This window comes from Hypanus sabinus, chromosome 22, assembly GCF_030144855.1.
Source record: "Hypanus sabinus isolate sHypSab1 chromosome 22, sHypSab1.hap1, whole genome shotgun sequence".
NCBI classification, from domain to species: domain Eukaryota; kingdom Metazoa; phylum Chordata; class Chondrichthyes; order Myliobatiformes; family Dasyatidae; genus Hypanus; species Hypanus sabinus.
The window spans coordinates 41563929-41582108 of record NC_082727.1 but is presented as its reverse complement, the minus strand read 5'-3'; the positions used below and the strand labels follow the sequence as shown (position 1 = coordinate 41582108).

General features: G+C 38.2%; 1 protein-coding gene across 1 annotated transcript in view; it reads right to left on the bottom strand.

The window, feature by feature from the left end:
* LOC132379705 (protein CC2D2B-like) overlaps positions 1-18180 on the bottom strand; it is a 144834-nt gene that overhangs the window by 2927 nt on the left and 123727 nt on the right. The window contains exons 32-34 of the mRNA XM_059947995.1: positions 14578-14697; positions 13544-13602; positions 5633-5810 (exon numbers count right to left, since the gene is read on the bottom strand). Coding sequence (XP_059803978.1) covers positions 5633-5810; positions 13544-13602; positions 14578-14697 — 357 coding nt within the window. The remainder of the gene's footprint in view (positions 1-5632; positions 5811-13543; positions 13603-14577; positions 14698-18180) is intronic.

Below are 18180 nucleotides of genomic sequence, written 5' to 3'. Positions count from 1 at the left end.
GGAGTGAGAAACAGGGTGAAGTTGGTGGTCAAAAGGTCCTTGGTGTGTGTTTATGCAAGTTGCCAAAGACCAACGGGCATGTGTATCTAAGGGACAAATAGTATTTTAGCTTTTAACTACAGGGTTACAAGAGTATGTAAATCGTACTTCATATGTATAACACCTTGATGACAACATAAAGAGAGGACAGTGAAGATTCATTGGCAGTTCCAATGATGGCAGGTTTGCAGTACAAAGAGAAATTGAACACACTGGGACTATATTCTTTGTTTAGAAGGGTGAGAGATGGTCTTATCAATCTTTATCATATGCTTAAAGGAATTCACAATGGAGAGATGATGTTTCCTCATGGATGTGAAAGGCCCTTTGACTGTCTCCTGCTTTTATTTTTTACCGTGCTGTAGAGCTTTACCATTATGCTAAATGGAGTAGATTCAAATCTAGCAAGTCATAATTGGGGAGACATGTAAAACAAAAACACCATGCAAAAGATAGAGCTAAGAAACCCCAAAAGTGAAGCATCAGATCGAAGTTCTGCATTTCTGACACAGTTCATAAATGGTGATGGACAATTTAACAGTGAGTTGGAGGAGGAGGCTCCAACAAAATCCCATCCCCTGTTGAGGCCAACCTGTCACTGCGAAGGTAAGGGAAAAGCATTTGCAACTATTTTCATCAATGTTAAGAAATATCAAGTGGGTGAAATGTCTAGGTTTTGTACCAAGATTTCCTTCATCATTGAGCTAGGCTATAACCAATATGATTCACCTAATATCAAAAAATGGCAATAGCACTGTATAACACAAATGATATGAGACCAGACAGCATCTTGCCTGTTGCATTAAAGAAAGACATGCACCCCAAAACTAGCCATATCTCTATTTAAGCTCTTTCATTACAGCAATGATACAAATGTCAATGTGAGACAGTATAAGATACATAGTATCACAAAATAACAGTATAATTCCAATTTAGTTCATTGGTGCCTAATTAATCTTTTTCCTGTTAACAACAGGTAACCGTCAATGGCATTCAATCATCAATAACCTCCTCACTGATGCACAGTTTTTGGTTTATTCAGAACCACTTATTTTGGAAGGCCCGTCCTGAGCCCAGCACATAAATGCAATCATGTAAAGGATACACAGCAGTGCCTCTACTTCCTTAGGTGTTTGCGAAGATTTGACATGACATCTAAAACTTGGCAAACTTCTATCGTTATACAGTGGAGAGTATATTGACTGGCTGCATCACAGCCTGGTAAAGAAATACCATTCCTCTTGAACAAAAAATCTTAGAAAAAATAGTGGATACAGTCCTGTCCATCACAGGTAAAGCCCTTCCCACCTTTGAGCACATCTACACAAAGCGTTGTGACAGGAAAGCAGCTTCCATCATCAGGGATTCCCCACTACCCAGGACAGGTTCTGTTCTCACTGTTACCATCAGGAAGAAGGTACAAGAGCCTCAGGACTCACATCACTAGGTTCAGGAACAGTTATTACTCCTCAACCATCAGGCTTTTGAACCAGAGAAGATAACTTCACTCAACTTCACTTGTCCCATCATTGAAATGTTCCCACAAACTATGGACTCACTTTCAAAAACTCTTCATCTGATGTCCTCGATGTTTATTTTTTTATTTATTGTTATTATTTCGTTCTTTATGTATTTGCACAGCTTGTCATCTTTTGCGCACTGGTTGGTGCGGTCTTTCATTGACTCTATAATGGTTATTATTCTATTACGGATTGAGTATGTCCACAAGAAGATGAACCAGGGTTGAATATGGTGGCATATATATACTTTGAAAATAAATTTACATTGAACTTTGAACTTAGCTCCAGGTCTTGGCTCAGAGTTAATTCAGAGATAAAGTGAAAGTGACTGCTCCCAACAACAAAAGTATTCAACAAGCGTGATAGTAAGTGATATAAACTAGGTCAGTGGGCTTCAAGGTTATAGTTCACCCATCCTAGCTCCAGCATCTCTTTCTTTTTCAATCTTTTTATTGATTTTCACATATACACAAAAAAAATAACATAGTAATAAGTAAATTATAAATACAATAGACTTGAAATCACATTGATAATAAGATAATAATATCCTACTAAACATCAACAAAAGAAAATACCTTAATCAAGTCCACATGATTATATGAAAAAAAAACAAATAACCATTAAAAAAGAAAAAAAAAATATTAAAAAATATGTGAGAAAAAATATATATTAAAAAAAATAAAACACTAAACTAAACTAACATAGGCAATAATAACAGTTTACAAGTATAAGATAGTGTCAAAGAACTCCGGAACTCCATACCTGAACATGAATAAGCAGAAAGGTCTGGAGAAGGCCAAATTAATTCATATGAAAATGTCGAATAAACGGTCTCCAAGTTTCTTCAAATTTAATTGATGAGTCAAAAATAGTGCTTCTAATTTTTTCCAAACTCAGATAAGAAATAGTTTGAGAAAGCCACTGAAATGTAGTAGGAGGATTTACTTCTTTCCAATTTTGTAGTATAGACCTTCTGGCCATTAATGTTACAAAAGCAATCATTCGTCTGATTGAGGGGGAAAACTGATTGCCATCTTCATTTGGTATGCCAAAAATTGCAGTAATAAAATGAGGTTGTAAATCTATATTCCAAATTGAGGAAATAGTAGTAAATATATCCTTCCAATAATTATGTAAAGTGAGCTCCAGCATCTCATTGTGTGAGTGCCTAGGTAGGCCCAGCAATTTCAGCGGTTCCATCATCTGTCAGGAACAGGGATGTGTGCTGATGACAGCATCATCTTTGATTTCAATAGACAATAGGTGCAGAAGTAGACCATTCCACCCCTCAAGTCTGCACCGCCATTCTGAGATCATGGCTGATCATTCACTATCAATACCCAGTCCCTGCCTTGTCCCCATATCCCTTGATTCCCCTATCCATCAGATATCTATCTAGCTCCTTCTTGAAAGCATCCAGCGAATTGGCCTCCACCGTCTTCCGAGGCAGTGCATTCCACACCTCCACAACTCTCTGGGAGAAGAAGCTCTTCCTCAACTCTGTTTTAAATAACTGACCTCTTATTCTCAATCCATGCCCTCTGGTACTGGGCTCTCCCAACATCTGGAACATATTTCCTGCCTCAATCCTATCAAATCCTTTAATTATCTTAAACGTTTCAATCAGATCCCCTCTCAATCTCCTCAATTCCAGCGTGTACAAGCCCAATCTCTCCAATCTCTCTGCATAAGACAGCCCTGCCATCCCAAGAATCAACCTAGTGAATCTATGCTGCACTTCCTCAATTGCCAGAATGTCCTTCCTTAAACCTGGAGACCAAAACTGTACACATTATTCCAGGTGTGGTCTTACCAGGGCCCTGTACAAATGCAAAAGGACATCCTTGCTCTTGTACTCAATTCCCCTTGTAACAAAGGCCAACATTCCATTTGCCCTCTTCACTGCCTGTTGCACTTGCTCATTCACGTTCATTGACTGGTGAACTAGAACTCCTAGGTCTCTTTGCATTTCTCCCTTACCTAACTCTACACCGTTCAGGCAATACTCTGCCCTCTTATTCCTGCTTCCAAAGTGGATAACTTCACATTTATTCACATTGAATGACATCTGCCACGTATCTGCCCACTCACCCAGCCTATCCAAGTCTCCCTGTATTCTCCTAACGTCCTCTTCGCATGTCACACTGCCACCCAGTTTAGTATTGTCAGCAAACTTGCTGATATAGTTTTCAATGCCCTCATCTAAATCGTTGACATTTCATTCCATCTCCTCAGAAAAAGAAGCAATTCTCACTTGCATTCAGCATGACCTAGACAACATTCAAACAGGGGGAAGACTAGCACCATCCAAGTGCTAGGCAATGACTTTTACCAACAGGACAGTATAACCATGCTAGTCAAATGCATTACTGTGCTTGAATAGCTCACCATATGGATCTTAGGAACCACCAATGACCAGGAAACTAACTGGACCAGCTAAATAAATGTCATGGCTACATTAGCAAGGCAGAGTTTGAATATCTTGAGACAACTAACTTCCTCACCTACATGGCATACACCAGGAATGAGCTAAAATCCATTTGTTTAGATTTCTGGTTTTGTGCAATTTCAACAACACTCAAGAAATTAACATATTTCAGGAACATACATGCCATTTGACTGGCACTACATCAACACTTTCCCTCCATTATTGGTACACAAAGGCTAGTATGTATACTCTAGTAAAAGCTATGTAATCTAGCCTGTCTGACAGCACCTCTCAAATCCATATCTTCAATAACATAAAAGGATAAATGCAACAAGTTTATGGAAATACAGAAATAAAGCCTGCAGGATCACCTCATGTCATATACAATTCCTATATATCAAAATATATCACTGCTCCTTTACAATCACTGTATCTAACTCAAGAAACTCTGTCAGGGGCAGTAGTAAACTGAAGTGCAGGAATCATAGAGACTTGCAGCAATTCAAACAAAATAAAAGATTTGTTACAGAAATTAACCAGCAAAATTACCAAGAAGTCAGGCAAATTCTACAGAATCTGAAATCACTCATGATACGCAGAAGAACTCAGTCAAAGTTTCACCAGATAAGGATCTACAACAACCAAGCAAAAAAGGGTTGGCAAACCCTCCTAAAACACACCCTGGGGTACAGAGGAATTCAGGATCAATCATCCAGACAAAGCAATAACCCACAGAGACAACTACAATGCAAGACATTGAAAATCCCCATGCTAATGCAAATACCTCAAATTGAATAAAAATGATAAATACAAACAATCTCCATGATACCAAATAAGACACCTACAACACAAAATGAAAACCTAGAGTAGTCCAAAGACAAACAATCCAAGAGACAGTGGACATCCACGAAGCTACACAGAGAAAATACAATCGACATACTCACTGAAAGGAATCTTTTCTTTTTTCTAAAAATTACCCCTAGTTGTGACACCCTAAACATTGTAGAATTTTGGGAGTACTTCCACCAAGAAGGAATGTAATGATTCTGTAAGGTGACTTACAATCCAACATATTGCCTTAAGCAGTTATGAAGACAACAAATGCTTGCCCACATATGAATAAAAACTTCCCAAACCATCAGTTTGAGATCACAGGATCGGTAACATAAAAATGTGATACTGTATGCTACACTGTGTGCTACACGCAGCGCTAAAATTACGACACGGAGTCGGTAACTGCAGTCGAAGGAAAAAACTTTATTTGAAAATTTCAGCCTCACTTTTAAGCCTCTGTCAACCGGCCCCCCATGGCGCAGAGGCTCCAAAGCTCTGTGCTCGCAAACCCCCGTAGGCTATCTAATTGTGAGTTGGTTCGGATACGCTAGGAAATGGGTCGCCACAATACTACTGCACTACAAATTGCTGTTAGCACTTGGAAACTGAATGGTCAGAAGAGAAAGCTCAAATATCACACCTACTCATATTGATGGTGGGTAGCTAAAAATAAGAAGTGGATACATTTATTTTAAATTTACAATTATCTGCTTTCCAGATTTTAGTACATGGGCTATATCAAACTTCTGAAAAATTAATATTAAGAATAATTTAATTGGAAGTGCTTTTATTTCCTTAAGGGATAACAAACCTTGTATTCCTTTAAAAGATTCTCTAAACCTGCACTCTGCTCTTCACTTACTGAGCGACCAAGGTTTCGTTCCAGCAGAGGAAGAAAATTTTGAAACACTCCGGTACAGTAACGATTCCATCGAGTGGGACGCTGTGCTCTCCATTCCATAAATTTATTCTTCAGTGCCCATTCAATTCTAAATCACAGTGAATAAGAAAAGAGTAAAACACATGACCACTTTCTGAAAGTGAGAACTGGAATAATTTGCTATTTTAACCCTGTATCTTTTTTGTGTGAGAAACAACCCATTGCTTTATGAAACAACTACAATGAGATGTAATGGTCTCTTCTCACTTAGTCCATGTAACAAAGCACTTCATTCTCCAACAATCTGTTAAGTAAAGAAAATCTTCAGGTGTTGGAAACCCAAAGTAACACACACACACAAAATGCTGAAGGAACTCAGCAGGCCAGGCAGCATCCATAGAAAAGAGTAAACAGTTGGCATTTCCAGCAGAGACCCTTCATCAGAATTGGGGTCTCACCCCAAAACATCGACTCTTTACTCTTTTCTGTGGATGCTGCCTGGCCTGCTGAGTTCCGCCAGCATGTTGCGTGTGTTGCTAAGTAAAGGAAACCTTCATTCTTTGATTTGGTCTCATTACTGATTCCCAACTACAGGAAACAATGTTGCAGCATCAAACTCCAATGCTGGGAATACAAAGCAAAAAATACAGAAAATGCTATTTCATGCACCTGCCCTATAATTGACCATTCACTCAACTTCTAAATCACTTTGAAACCTCATTTCACAATCCAGTTTCTTGTCATAAGCAAACTCAGAAATATTAATTCTACTTTCTCAACAGGTTTATTGATATACTGTATATTATGAATAGCTAGGAACCAAGATCAGTTCCCTGTGATTAATGCCTGCCATTCTGATACCCATTATCACTACTTTGTATTTCCTATCAAGCAACTTTTGATCCATGCCAGTAAGATATTCCCAAACCCATGTGAGTCATAGACTTGTACAGCAAGGAAATAGTCCAATTTGTAAATTGTTTATGCACTGGGGAGAGGGACTATTAATAATTTAGGAACTTTAATATTTTTACAGACCTTTCTATGATGAATTTTAAAAACATCCATGCTAACCACGGCACTTAACTGAGCTAACCACGTTTGCCTGTATTTGGAAAATATCCCATTAAACCTTTCTTTGTAGCCATCACAAACGAGAAAATCTGCAGATGCTGGAAATCCAAGCAACACACACAAAATGCTGGTTGAACTCAGCTGGTCAGGCAGCATCTATGAAAAAGAATATAGCTGACATTTTGGGCTGAGACCCTTCAGCTGCTGAAGTGTCTCAGCCTGAAATGTTGACTGTACTCTTAGACTGTACTCTTAGATGGGTGCAATTTTATCAACATCTTTTACAGCTATGACATGATGTCCCAACCCTTGTACTTAGTACATTGACTGACGAAGGCAAGTGGGCCATGTTCTTTCTTTACCACCTTATCTAACTGTGCGACCACTTTCGGGAAACTGTGTACTTGTATCCCTAGGTTTCCCAGTTCTGCAACACATCCCTGGAGCACTACTATTTACTGTGTAAGTCCTGCACAGTACTAACTTCCCAAAATGAACAACACTGCACATGCCTGAGTTAAATCCCCTGTGCCATTCTATTGTCTATTTTTCCAGTTGATTGAGATCCTATTGGAACCTTAGAAAATCTTTCTCACTGTACACAACATTGCCAATTTTTGTACTATCTGCAAATTAATCATGTCACCTACATTCTCATCCAAGTCTTTAATGTACAAATATAGGGTATGCAATAAAGAACTCAATGCTGATCCCTGTGCCACATCGCTGATCACAAGCCTCCAATTTGAAAAACAACCCTTCACTACCATTCCCTAATTTATTCCAAGAAGACAAATTTTTATCCAATTGGCTAGCTCACCCAGGATCACATGTGATATGATCATCCAAACCAGCACACCATACAAGACCTTGCCATAGGCTTTGCAAAAATCCATGTGGACAACATATACCATCTTGCCCTAGTCAATCTTTTTGGTCACCTCAACAAAAAACTCAAACAAATACATGAAACATGATTCCCCACACATAAAACCATCCCAACTATCCCTAATCAGTCCTTGTCTTCCCAAGTGCAGATAGATCCTGTTTCTCAGAATCCCCTCCAGTAACTTTCCTGCCACTGATTTTAGTCTCACCTGTGATTCGCTGCTGGTCCTCACATAATAATAGGCACAACAATAGACACCTTTCAATGTTCTGGTACCCTACCCATGGCCAATGAAGATACAAAAGCCTCTGCCAGAGCCTCAGAAACTTCTTTCCTTGTTTCCATTATATTCTAAATCAGCAGAAGGAAGTTAGATCTGGGTGTCACAATAGATAGTGTGATTTCCTTGTAAACAAGCAAAAGGAACAATGACAGAATCTAAGAATGTTGATGTCACATCAAGCAGATACATGCTGCCCTGGTACTTTTACTTTCTCAGTCCTGCATTTATTCTAATGAATATGCTTTAAATCTCCTGCAAGATTGGGTGCCAGGAATTATGATTTAGCCAAGGTTGTATACAACTGGAGCATAACTTCTTCTATCTATATTAACCCTATGAGATAATAGGCAATATTTTATTTGACCTTATGACGTGCTGCTGCCATCAGAAAGAAGGTACAAGAGCTTCAGGACTCACACCACCAGGTTCAGGAACTGTTTCTACCCCTTAACCATCAGGTTCTAGGATCAAAGGGTATAACTTCATTCAATTTCATTTACTCCATCATTGAAATGTTCCCACAACTAATGGACTCACTTCTAAGGACCCTTCATCTTATGTTTTTAATCTTTCTTTCTTTATTAATTATTTCTTCTTTTGTATTCGCACAGTTTGATGACTTCTGCACTCTGGACTAAAGCCTTAGTTGGACGATCTTTCATTGATTTTGTTATGGCTATCATTCAATAGATTTATTGAGCATGCCTACAAGAAAATGAATCTCAGGCTTGTATATGGTGACATACATGTACTTTGATGATAAAATTTACTGTGAACTTTGGTTTGTCAGAAAGGCAATTAGCTTTTAGCAATCTGCATACATGTAAATTTCTTCGGCCACTACAGTTCCTTTTTTGCTGCATTTTGAAAAACACATGGCTCAAAATACTAGTCCACCTGAACGACTTCAGTAGAGCAGTTAAGCAATAAAACAATGACTATTTTGGTGTTTGTGCGACTTCAACAAAATTTACACATGCTCAAATCCTGAGCTTTTAGTCACAAGAGAGAGTGTAATGAGGCAAATAAATAGGCCATTCAGCCTACAATGATCAAGGGGAAATTATATTTTGGCCTTTTTCATTATCAAAATGTGTCATCTCTTCCAAACTAGTCTGTAGCTAAGGATTTGTGTTGTGCTTCTGTTGGAGATGAACTGCTTAAAGAATATGGACTGAAGATATTACCAATGTTTTGCCAAGGATTTGAGTGACAAGAAAGCAGTTGCTGGAGAGAAGGATTTGTGGTAATGCTGTTAATGTTAGATAGGAGAGAGCAATCAGGCACACTGTTAGTGTTTGAGGGCAAAGGGGAGGATTACTTTTATAGCCCTTCAGAGAGGAAAGACAGGAACAGGAAATTGCAGGTCTGTGACCAGGAGTACAGGGAGACCTGTCCAGTATTTAGGTTGATGTTGGAGGAAGAAGATTAGCCTAATTATTAGGAGGGTGATCATGTCATCCTATTTGAATAGGACAATCAAGAGCAGAGCTAAGATGTAAATGGAGTTGAGTGTGTGGGAACAGTAGCAATGGTAATGTCATGGGCTTGCAAGGCAAAATTTGGGAGTACAGGTTACAGTGGAAGTTTTACTTAAATGCAAAGGGAGAGTAGCATGATGATTCAAGAAAAGTACAGGAGATGCTGTAAGCACTTAGCAAGTCAGACAGATCAACTGAAAAAGAAACAGATCAAATGTTTCAGATCAACAACTATTCAATGGGGAATAATGAAGGGCTTCTAATCTTTACCATAGTTTTTCTTTCTATAGATGCCTCCTGGTCTGCTATTTTACAGCATCAGCATCTTTTGTTTTTATTTCAAATTTCCATTATCACTACTTTTTTTGATTTTTCAAATCCTTTACTTTCAGACCTCTCAGGCCTCTGCCCCAGGATTACAATTATGTTCTCCCAGTATTTCCTTATGAATGAATGGATAATAAACAAACAAACAAACAAATAAATAAATAAAGGGCACCTGTGATGTTTCAGAAAGGAGTGTTGCAAGAAAGATCATTGCATTATAGCCCAACAGTAAATTGCATTGGAGTTACATTGGTGGATTATCATCAGAAGTGCCCAATGAAATTTCTTCATTGGGCTTAATTTGATCATGAAATAGTCCTGTGCACAACTTAATTGCAGTTATATCAATTTTAATAGCACAATGTTGAAAAAAGACAAGTGTTCTGCAATTCAGTTTTCAGGCAATTGTTTTCTCTTTCTTGGAAACGGAATGACTCATTTCCTGCTTTGAGCTCAATTTACCACAGAAGTGTTTATGCACAGTTTTTATTCATTTGCAGTTTATATACATCACTGAGAAGGCTATTCACGTCCCTTTGTATTTTGCTGTTTATATCTAAATCATTTACTGTGCTTTCTAATTGGGGTTAATTTATAAATATTGATTATACCTTCATTGAAATCATTAATAAGTTTGATTAAAAAGCTGTGGCTGTAATACCGATCTCTCAGAGAGATCCAATGCAATATTTAACTTTATCCTTCCTCTGTCTTCTTTCATTTCATGTGAACTTACCAGATGAATTTTGGAAGAAAACATAGATGATATTCCTAATAACCATTTATTTACCACTCTATCATCCTCCAACAAGTAACCAAGTTAGACAGATGTTACTCAGTGTTCACACGTAAGTACTGATAATAATCAGTTGATGCTCGGTAAATCTTGAGAGAGAGTTTCAAGAATTTTCTCAGAACTGACAGTAGTCGGGGGGGGGGGGGGGGCACCATTTTAAATAATAGATTTGAATGTTTCCAATCTAACAGTATCTAACATGCATCAAGAGATGATCAAAAGCAACTATTAATGTATTTGAAATTTCCTTGCTCACTTCTTTTATTATTCTGATGAGGAAACCATGAAGCTTTGGAGATTTGCTTTACTTAAGCATAATGGATTTCACCATTAGCCCTTTCTTTGAGTATGTTAAATCCAGTAAGTTCTAATGATAATTAATTTCGATTTTCTTTGAACTCATGGTACCTAGATATCTTTCTGTTCTTTAAAGACAGAAGCAAAGTATTCATTTGTTGCCATTTCCTGATGCCAGTTATATGTTCCCTTGGCCACTTTGTTTCTCTTAAGTATCTTTAAAGAAACTTTTACTGTTAACCTGGTAATCCTTTGCAAACATGCTTCTCATTTTTTTGTTGTTGTCCATACCTTCTGCACTTTTCGTTGACCCTGTTAAGATGTTGCCAGCAAGAGATGACACAATGCAGGCAGCAAGAAGTAAAGGACCTTTATAATTATGCATTGAACTTTTAAACCTCAAATCTTCAGTCAGGAATACTGCATTACAAATGGTCTTTAAAGCCATTTAACTGTATTAGCAATCTTAGGATCATTCTATGGACTCAATGGACTTGGCAGACGTGACCTTCCAGAACACCATACAGCACCTGGAAGCATTGAAGCTCGTAAAATTTTGGCACAATTTATGGTCACTGAGGAGGACTTCGGGTAAAACTGGAACATAGAAGCATGAAACTTCTCTAACATCATTTAGATTGATATACAATCACTGGAGAACTAGGAGAAAGACCCAAGAGCTGAACTTCGTTATCAGGGGAATATGAGGATCTGCAGTGTGCTCTGCTTCACAGAGACATGGCTTATCTCCCAACTCTCCAAGCACAGTACTCCATTCACTGTATGAATGGGATAGCAGCAATAGGAAAAGCAAGGGGCAGGAGTGTATGCTTCATGATAAACTCCTCATGGTTCTTGGAAATGATGGTCTTGTCCCATTCCTGGTCCCCTGATCTGGAACATTTGGTAGTTAAGTGCAAACCATTCTAGCTACTTCAATGCAGAACTCAATCAGCATAGCTCAAAAAAACAGCTCCTCCTCACTGATTATAAACACGGATACACTTTAACCATTCCTGCTTAAACTCTGCACTCACTTCATTACACCCATGGCAAAGTATGGCTTCCAAATCTGTCTATAAATTTGCTGGTGATACTGCTGTGTAGTATGACTCATGGGAGGTGATGAGTCAGGAGTGAGAAAGACCATCTGGTGACTGGTATTGCAATAACAACCTCTAGCTCAAGGTCAATGAAATCACAAAACTAATGAATTCTATAGGAAGAGGAAATCAAGGGACTAATTACCAGTTCTCAATGATGGGTAGACAAAGCAAGCAGCTTCAAATTCCTGGGCATTAACATCTCAAATGACCTGTTCTGAACCCAGCACGTTGATGAATAAAGCATGCCAGTGACTATAATTTTTTAGAGGCTTAAGGAATTTTAGCATGTTACCAAATACTCTAACTTCAACAGTATCCTGTGGTATGGCAATTTCAATATATAGGAACTCAAGAGGCTGCAGAGCATAGCAAACACATATCCCTCACAGCACATCCCTCCCCATCAGTGGCAGCATCTACAGGATGTGCTGCCTGAAGAAGTCAGCCCTTATCATCGTCATGCCCTCTTCTTGCTGTTACTGCCAAGCAGGAGGTACTAAAGCCTGAAATCTCATGCTATTCGCTATGCAGGAAATAAAATATGGAAGGAAACATCGAACTTGAATGGATCAAGGAAGAAGACAAACCAGTTTTTTTTTGTTCTTGCCATAAGGTTGAAGGAATGGACACTGCTCTATGTCCTCCATTTTTTGAATTAAAGTTACTTGGCTTGATAATTGTTTTAAAGCAGACATGATGATGCTCCAGGTAATCTGCTGGTTAGAGATAATTTCCAAATAAGAAGTTATTTGTGAGGTGTTCTTTGGTTAGATGTAACATGCAGGTTTGTTACTGTTGAGACTTTGTCCACCCTGTGTAATTCATACTGGTACTGGTTTGGTAACTGATTTAAAACAAAAAGCCATAAATTCTCAGCTGTCAGATAGAAGATAGCAACATATAAAATGCTGGAAGAACTCAGAAGGCCAGGCAGCATCTATGGAAAAGAGTAAAGGCGATGTTTCAGGCCAAAATAACTCCAGAGATTCATCAGTGCCAGGGGCTGGGAGAAGAAAATACCGCATTCCCTAACCTAGTTCTGTTGACGCAATGGTCAACAATGCTACCAGGTTGAGAAACAGCTACTTTCTTGAAACTGCCAGGTTCTTGAGCCTACCTGCACAACCCTAATCCTTCCTCAGCAATGACCACTATGAACCATCTCTTGCAGTACCATGGAGTTGCCTTTTGTCTTCATTTACTTTTTACACTGATTTTGCTTTTTAGCATATCTTTGTTTTTTTTCTGTGCACGATAATGTTATATATAATTTATATTCTGCATGTTGTCTGTACCTACAACTCATGCCTATAATGTTGCTACAAACAAGTTTTCCATTTTATCTTACCATACTGATGAACATGCCAAAAAACTTGATACAAATTGACTTGACTTAACATTTTCACAATGAATAATGTTTGTATTTCTCACTGTCCATGGTATTTCTACTTCATTTCTGTAAGATACTTCTAACTTCATTCTGTATTTTGCTTTGTTTTACCAAAACTACATACCTCAAATTTGTGTAATTACATAATCGCCAAGTTGTTTATCATTTCTAAATATATGTTAGTAAAAAAGGTTCCTACCTCTTCTGTAATTTATTCACCAGGCTTCTTTCAGTGGGAGAGTAGATTAATTCTTGTGGCTAGAGAATATTTTTGCATTACATGTTGCAGCTTTGTTAAGTTCTAATTCTTGTAAAAATGTTTATTAAATCAAACTATTTGAAATATTCTATGAAAAACTTCATTTTTATTACAATTATTTGCAAATAAATGTTACTTCAAAATTGTTGAGGTTAACAACTAAGTTTCAGAAGTGGATAGCTATTCACAGCATCTACTATTTAGTATTTGAGGGATCTTGGGGTCCACATCTATAGGTCCCTCTAAGTTGCTGTACATGTTGATAGGGTGGTTAAGGTGGCATATGGTGTGTTGGCCTTTATTAGTTGGAGGACTGAGTTCAAGATCCATGCAGTAAAACTCTGGTTAGATCACACTTTAAGTACTGTGTTCAGTTCTGGTCGCCTCACTATAGAAAGATGTGAAAGCTTTAGTGAAGATGCAGAGGAGATTTACCAAGATGCTGCCTCAATTAGAGGCATATCTTATGAGGACAGGTTGAGTGAGTACTAGAACTTGTCCCTTTGGACTGAAGGAGGACAAGAATTGACTTGATAGAAGTGTAAAAAGAGAAATAAATAGAATGGACAGCCAGTACCTTTTCTTCCCAGGTTGGAAATGGCTAATATGAGAAGCCCTAATTTTAAGGTGATTTGAAGAAAGTATAGGCAAGATGCCAGAGGTAGTTTTTTTTTACAGAGAGAGAGATGGGTGCATACAATGTCACTACCAGGGACAGTGATAGAAGGAGATACATTACAAACATATGGGGACTCTTAGGTAGGCACATTTATGAAAGAAAAATGAGATAGGGAAAGGAAGCTTTACATTGATCTTGGACTAGATTAAAAATCAGGACAACATCATGGATCAAAAGGCATATAAAAGTACTGTATTGTTCTATGTTCTCTGTTCATATTTGGTACTTATACTAGAGATAAAGTTCTAGGCAAGTGTCATATATGTAACCCTGCAAATGAATAATAATAAATTACCTGCACAGAAGACAATGCATGATTCTGGGAACCTCTGAAGAATGGCTTCCAATTCTGTTCATTTGTGAAGTCAAACCGTGTACTCATAGGGCTACTATTCTTTTGAATATTAAACCAGATCTATAAGAATATATTTGCAAATTCATTATGGAATTTAATTTTTCTATTATGTAATAATTAAAAGTATATAATGCAATAATCAGTACCTTAAGGGTAAGCTTAAATCTTATGAAGGTAGGAAAGAAAGGCAAAACAAGTGTTTATTATATCAAGAGAGAGCAAGTGGGTTGGGTAATTGATATCACAGCAAATAACCACTCCCTGTTACACAATAATGTTTTAAAAGTAAAAAAAAAACTAGCCAATGACTGATATAACCAGGAAATTTGAATATCAAACAACCAAGTATTTTGATTTTCTTTTGTGGTGTCCATTATCTTAATTAATGTATTAGTTTGAAATATTTATAGAACAACTAACATGGATATAGAACTTAAAATATTTTATTTTACTTATCTCAATTGTATTCTCTTTATGCTGTTTTTGCAAACCTCTTTTCTGCAGAGATTTTAGCTGTTCATTTATCCTCCACTTAATGTTCATTTTGGCCATTCCCAGTAGACACATACCATATATGTGCACGATTCCTACTATCATTTGCAGGTGCAACATGCAGATGAAATTTCCAATGTTCACAGTTCAATTTGCAAATTATTATAAAAAATAGAGTTGGCAAAGATCCCTCATGCTTTTTATTTGATTCTAGACAACTGGGTGACCCATTGGGGCATCCTTTGAGAGAAAGGTAGTGCAGTCTGATGTGATGTGCTTTGGAAATTAAAGAAGAAAAACTCAGTTTATTAAAGAATAAAGACGCGTAGTAAGACAAATGTAGCTCCTCCTCATTTAACAAAGGACACTTTTGATGACAGCATTTCTGGTTGATCTGCCACTCTTCAAGAATACTCTAATGTTTGCATTTGTTTGTCCCTGGCTTAAAGCCCCATACAGCTGACCATGCTGGAATACCGGTTTCTTCAGATAAATCAACATATTCTCCATGGTTTGACCTTGTGCCTTATGTATAGTCATAGCAAAGCATGACTGTATCAGGAACTGGCTCTGCTGAAGAGGGACAACTTCCCCTTCTGATAAATTGAGAGTAATTCTTGGGATCATGACAATGTCATTATTGAACACACCAATGTTTATCTATGCTACAATGAGATTGTCGTGCAGTTCTTCCGCCATCATTCACGTTACATTGAAAAGCCCTGGTGGATCCAAGTTCCTCATTGATGGGAGATCCCCTCTTCAATTCCAGTTTATGTGGCGGCAATCCAGAGAGTTCAACTGAATCAAGGAATTCTGGTGGAAAATGAGTGGAGTTACCTCCTTCACTTATGGCATTGAAGGAAAAGTATTCTTTCATAATTCTAGGGAAGCATCTAATGCATGTGAAGTTTATTTTTCGCATCATTTCATTGAGAGGAACCAAGATAGAATTCCTCGAACAGTTCTGCAGGATTATTGAATGTTGGGTAGATGAAATCAATGCATTCTTCCATTGTTTTTGCTGGCAGAATCATATCTTCAGGTAATTCGATTTCATCATTTTCATTTTTCTCAATTTTGTCTTCTCCAACATCCAAAAAGAACTCAGAATACCGTCCTTCTCCCTCACTCAATCGTATGTTTCTCTTCCATTGAAAATTGATGAAGCTTCTCCATAAGTAGGATTTTTTTATGCATGAATTCTCCACAGCATCATCATTTGCACATTTCACAACTGGTAGAAGCTGATGGAAATCGCCACAGCAAATGGTTAAAATACCCCCGAAGGCCTCATTCTTGCCGCATACATCACGAAGAGTCCGGTCCACAGCTTCGAAGCTCTCCCTCCTAATCATGGGGCACTCATCTCAGACACAAAAGCCTCGCATTTTGGAGTAAATTTGCAGTATTGGTGTTTTTATTGATGTTACAAAGGACAATGAACAAATGTTCATTGACTTTGAGGGGTATTTTGAATTTTGAATGCACTGTCCTACCACCAGGCATCAATATTGCTGCAATACTTGATGATGTTACAGCAATAGCAACACCTCCATCTCCCCTAACTTTAGCAAGGATCAAGTTGATGATAAATGTCTTGCCCGTTCCTCTTGGTTCATCAATGAAAATCTTTGAAGAGAGATTCCTTTCCAAGCAGTCGCACACATTTTCATATACTTCTCTTTGCTCATTATTCAATAGAGGCTGCATCTGTGAAACAAGTTCCTGCTGTTCAGCTCTGAGGTATTGCAGTTCATGCAATAATTCCAGATTGCCAGCACTTTGAGTAATTATACCGTGTTTTGGTGTTGGCAAGTTATATTCTTCAAGTGTTTTGCCCAAGTTCTGAAGTTTCTCCAGGAAATACAGAAGAGCTTGTCCATGATGCCTCTCATCCATCATGAGAATAGGATCATTGATAGTTCTCCTCTCCATTTGTAAGAAATCTTCAGACATTGCATTCTTGAACTGGCTTCATAATTGCTGTGGATTGTTGATTTCAGTGTTCGTTAGGAAGACAACAAAAAAATCTCTCATTGCTCTCTCTCCTTGTTCTCCTCTCCATTTGTAAGAAATCTTCAGACATTGCATTCTTGAACTGGCTTCATAATTGCTGTGGATTGTTGATTTCAGTGTTCGTTAGGAAGACAACAAAAAAATCTCTCATTGCTCTCTCATTCTTGCTCACTTTGCTTCTTCCATAGTTTGTTGCCAATGATCATCAGCTTGCAACACTCTTCTCTCTCTGCAGCCGTCTTTGAATGGTGGAAGGATATCTCCATCATGTGTTTTCAATGATTCGAAAAATACTGGTCCCTTTATGTGATGAAGAAGAAGTCTCATATAGTAGGGTCACCACTTCGTGGAGAAACGGTATACACAACCCAGAACATTTGCTTCAAAAATCCCGGAGAATTCCTCCACTCTCTTCCCCATTCTCCTTCTTTCCCATTTCTTATTAGTCCAAATGTAGAATCTGGGAATATCCACATAGTTAGGGTTCTTGCAAATGGACCGCGAGTGCAAAGATCCATGAATTCCGTAAAAGTGGTTCTTGCCATATCATTATTCAGTTGCACAGCAGCATTATCTCGAAAAAATACTTCATGCTGTTGGGGAAGGTGCACTTGAAGGCGAACAACGGCTGGTTCCCGCTCATGAATTGGAAATCCAAGTATCGATCCGACAGCTTCAAAGGGCCCGATATATCTGCCTGTCAAATACTGTGTGATTTTCTTCTCTATTCACTGCAAAAATTGCCTAATCACTCAAAGGTGGAATCGGCTCTGTGAGCAGCGGGAGACGCTGCTGAGGCTGGCCATGCGCATGCGTCTTGGTGCCGCGTCCCGATTTCCATGATAGCGGATCGGCTCTCGGATGAATACGGGGCTGCTGATTTTGGGGAATGAACAATTTTATTCGAATATATAACCCTGAACTTTGCCTGTATTCTGTAAATTAGCACATTTTAAGTCGGCTTAGCCAAAAATAGTGCCGCTGTAATGCACTGTTTGCGCTAATTGGAGGTCACAGAGCAAGAGAGTTTTA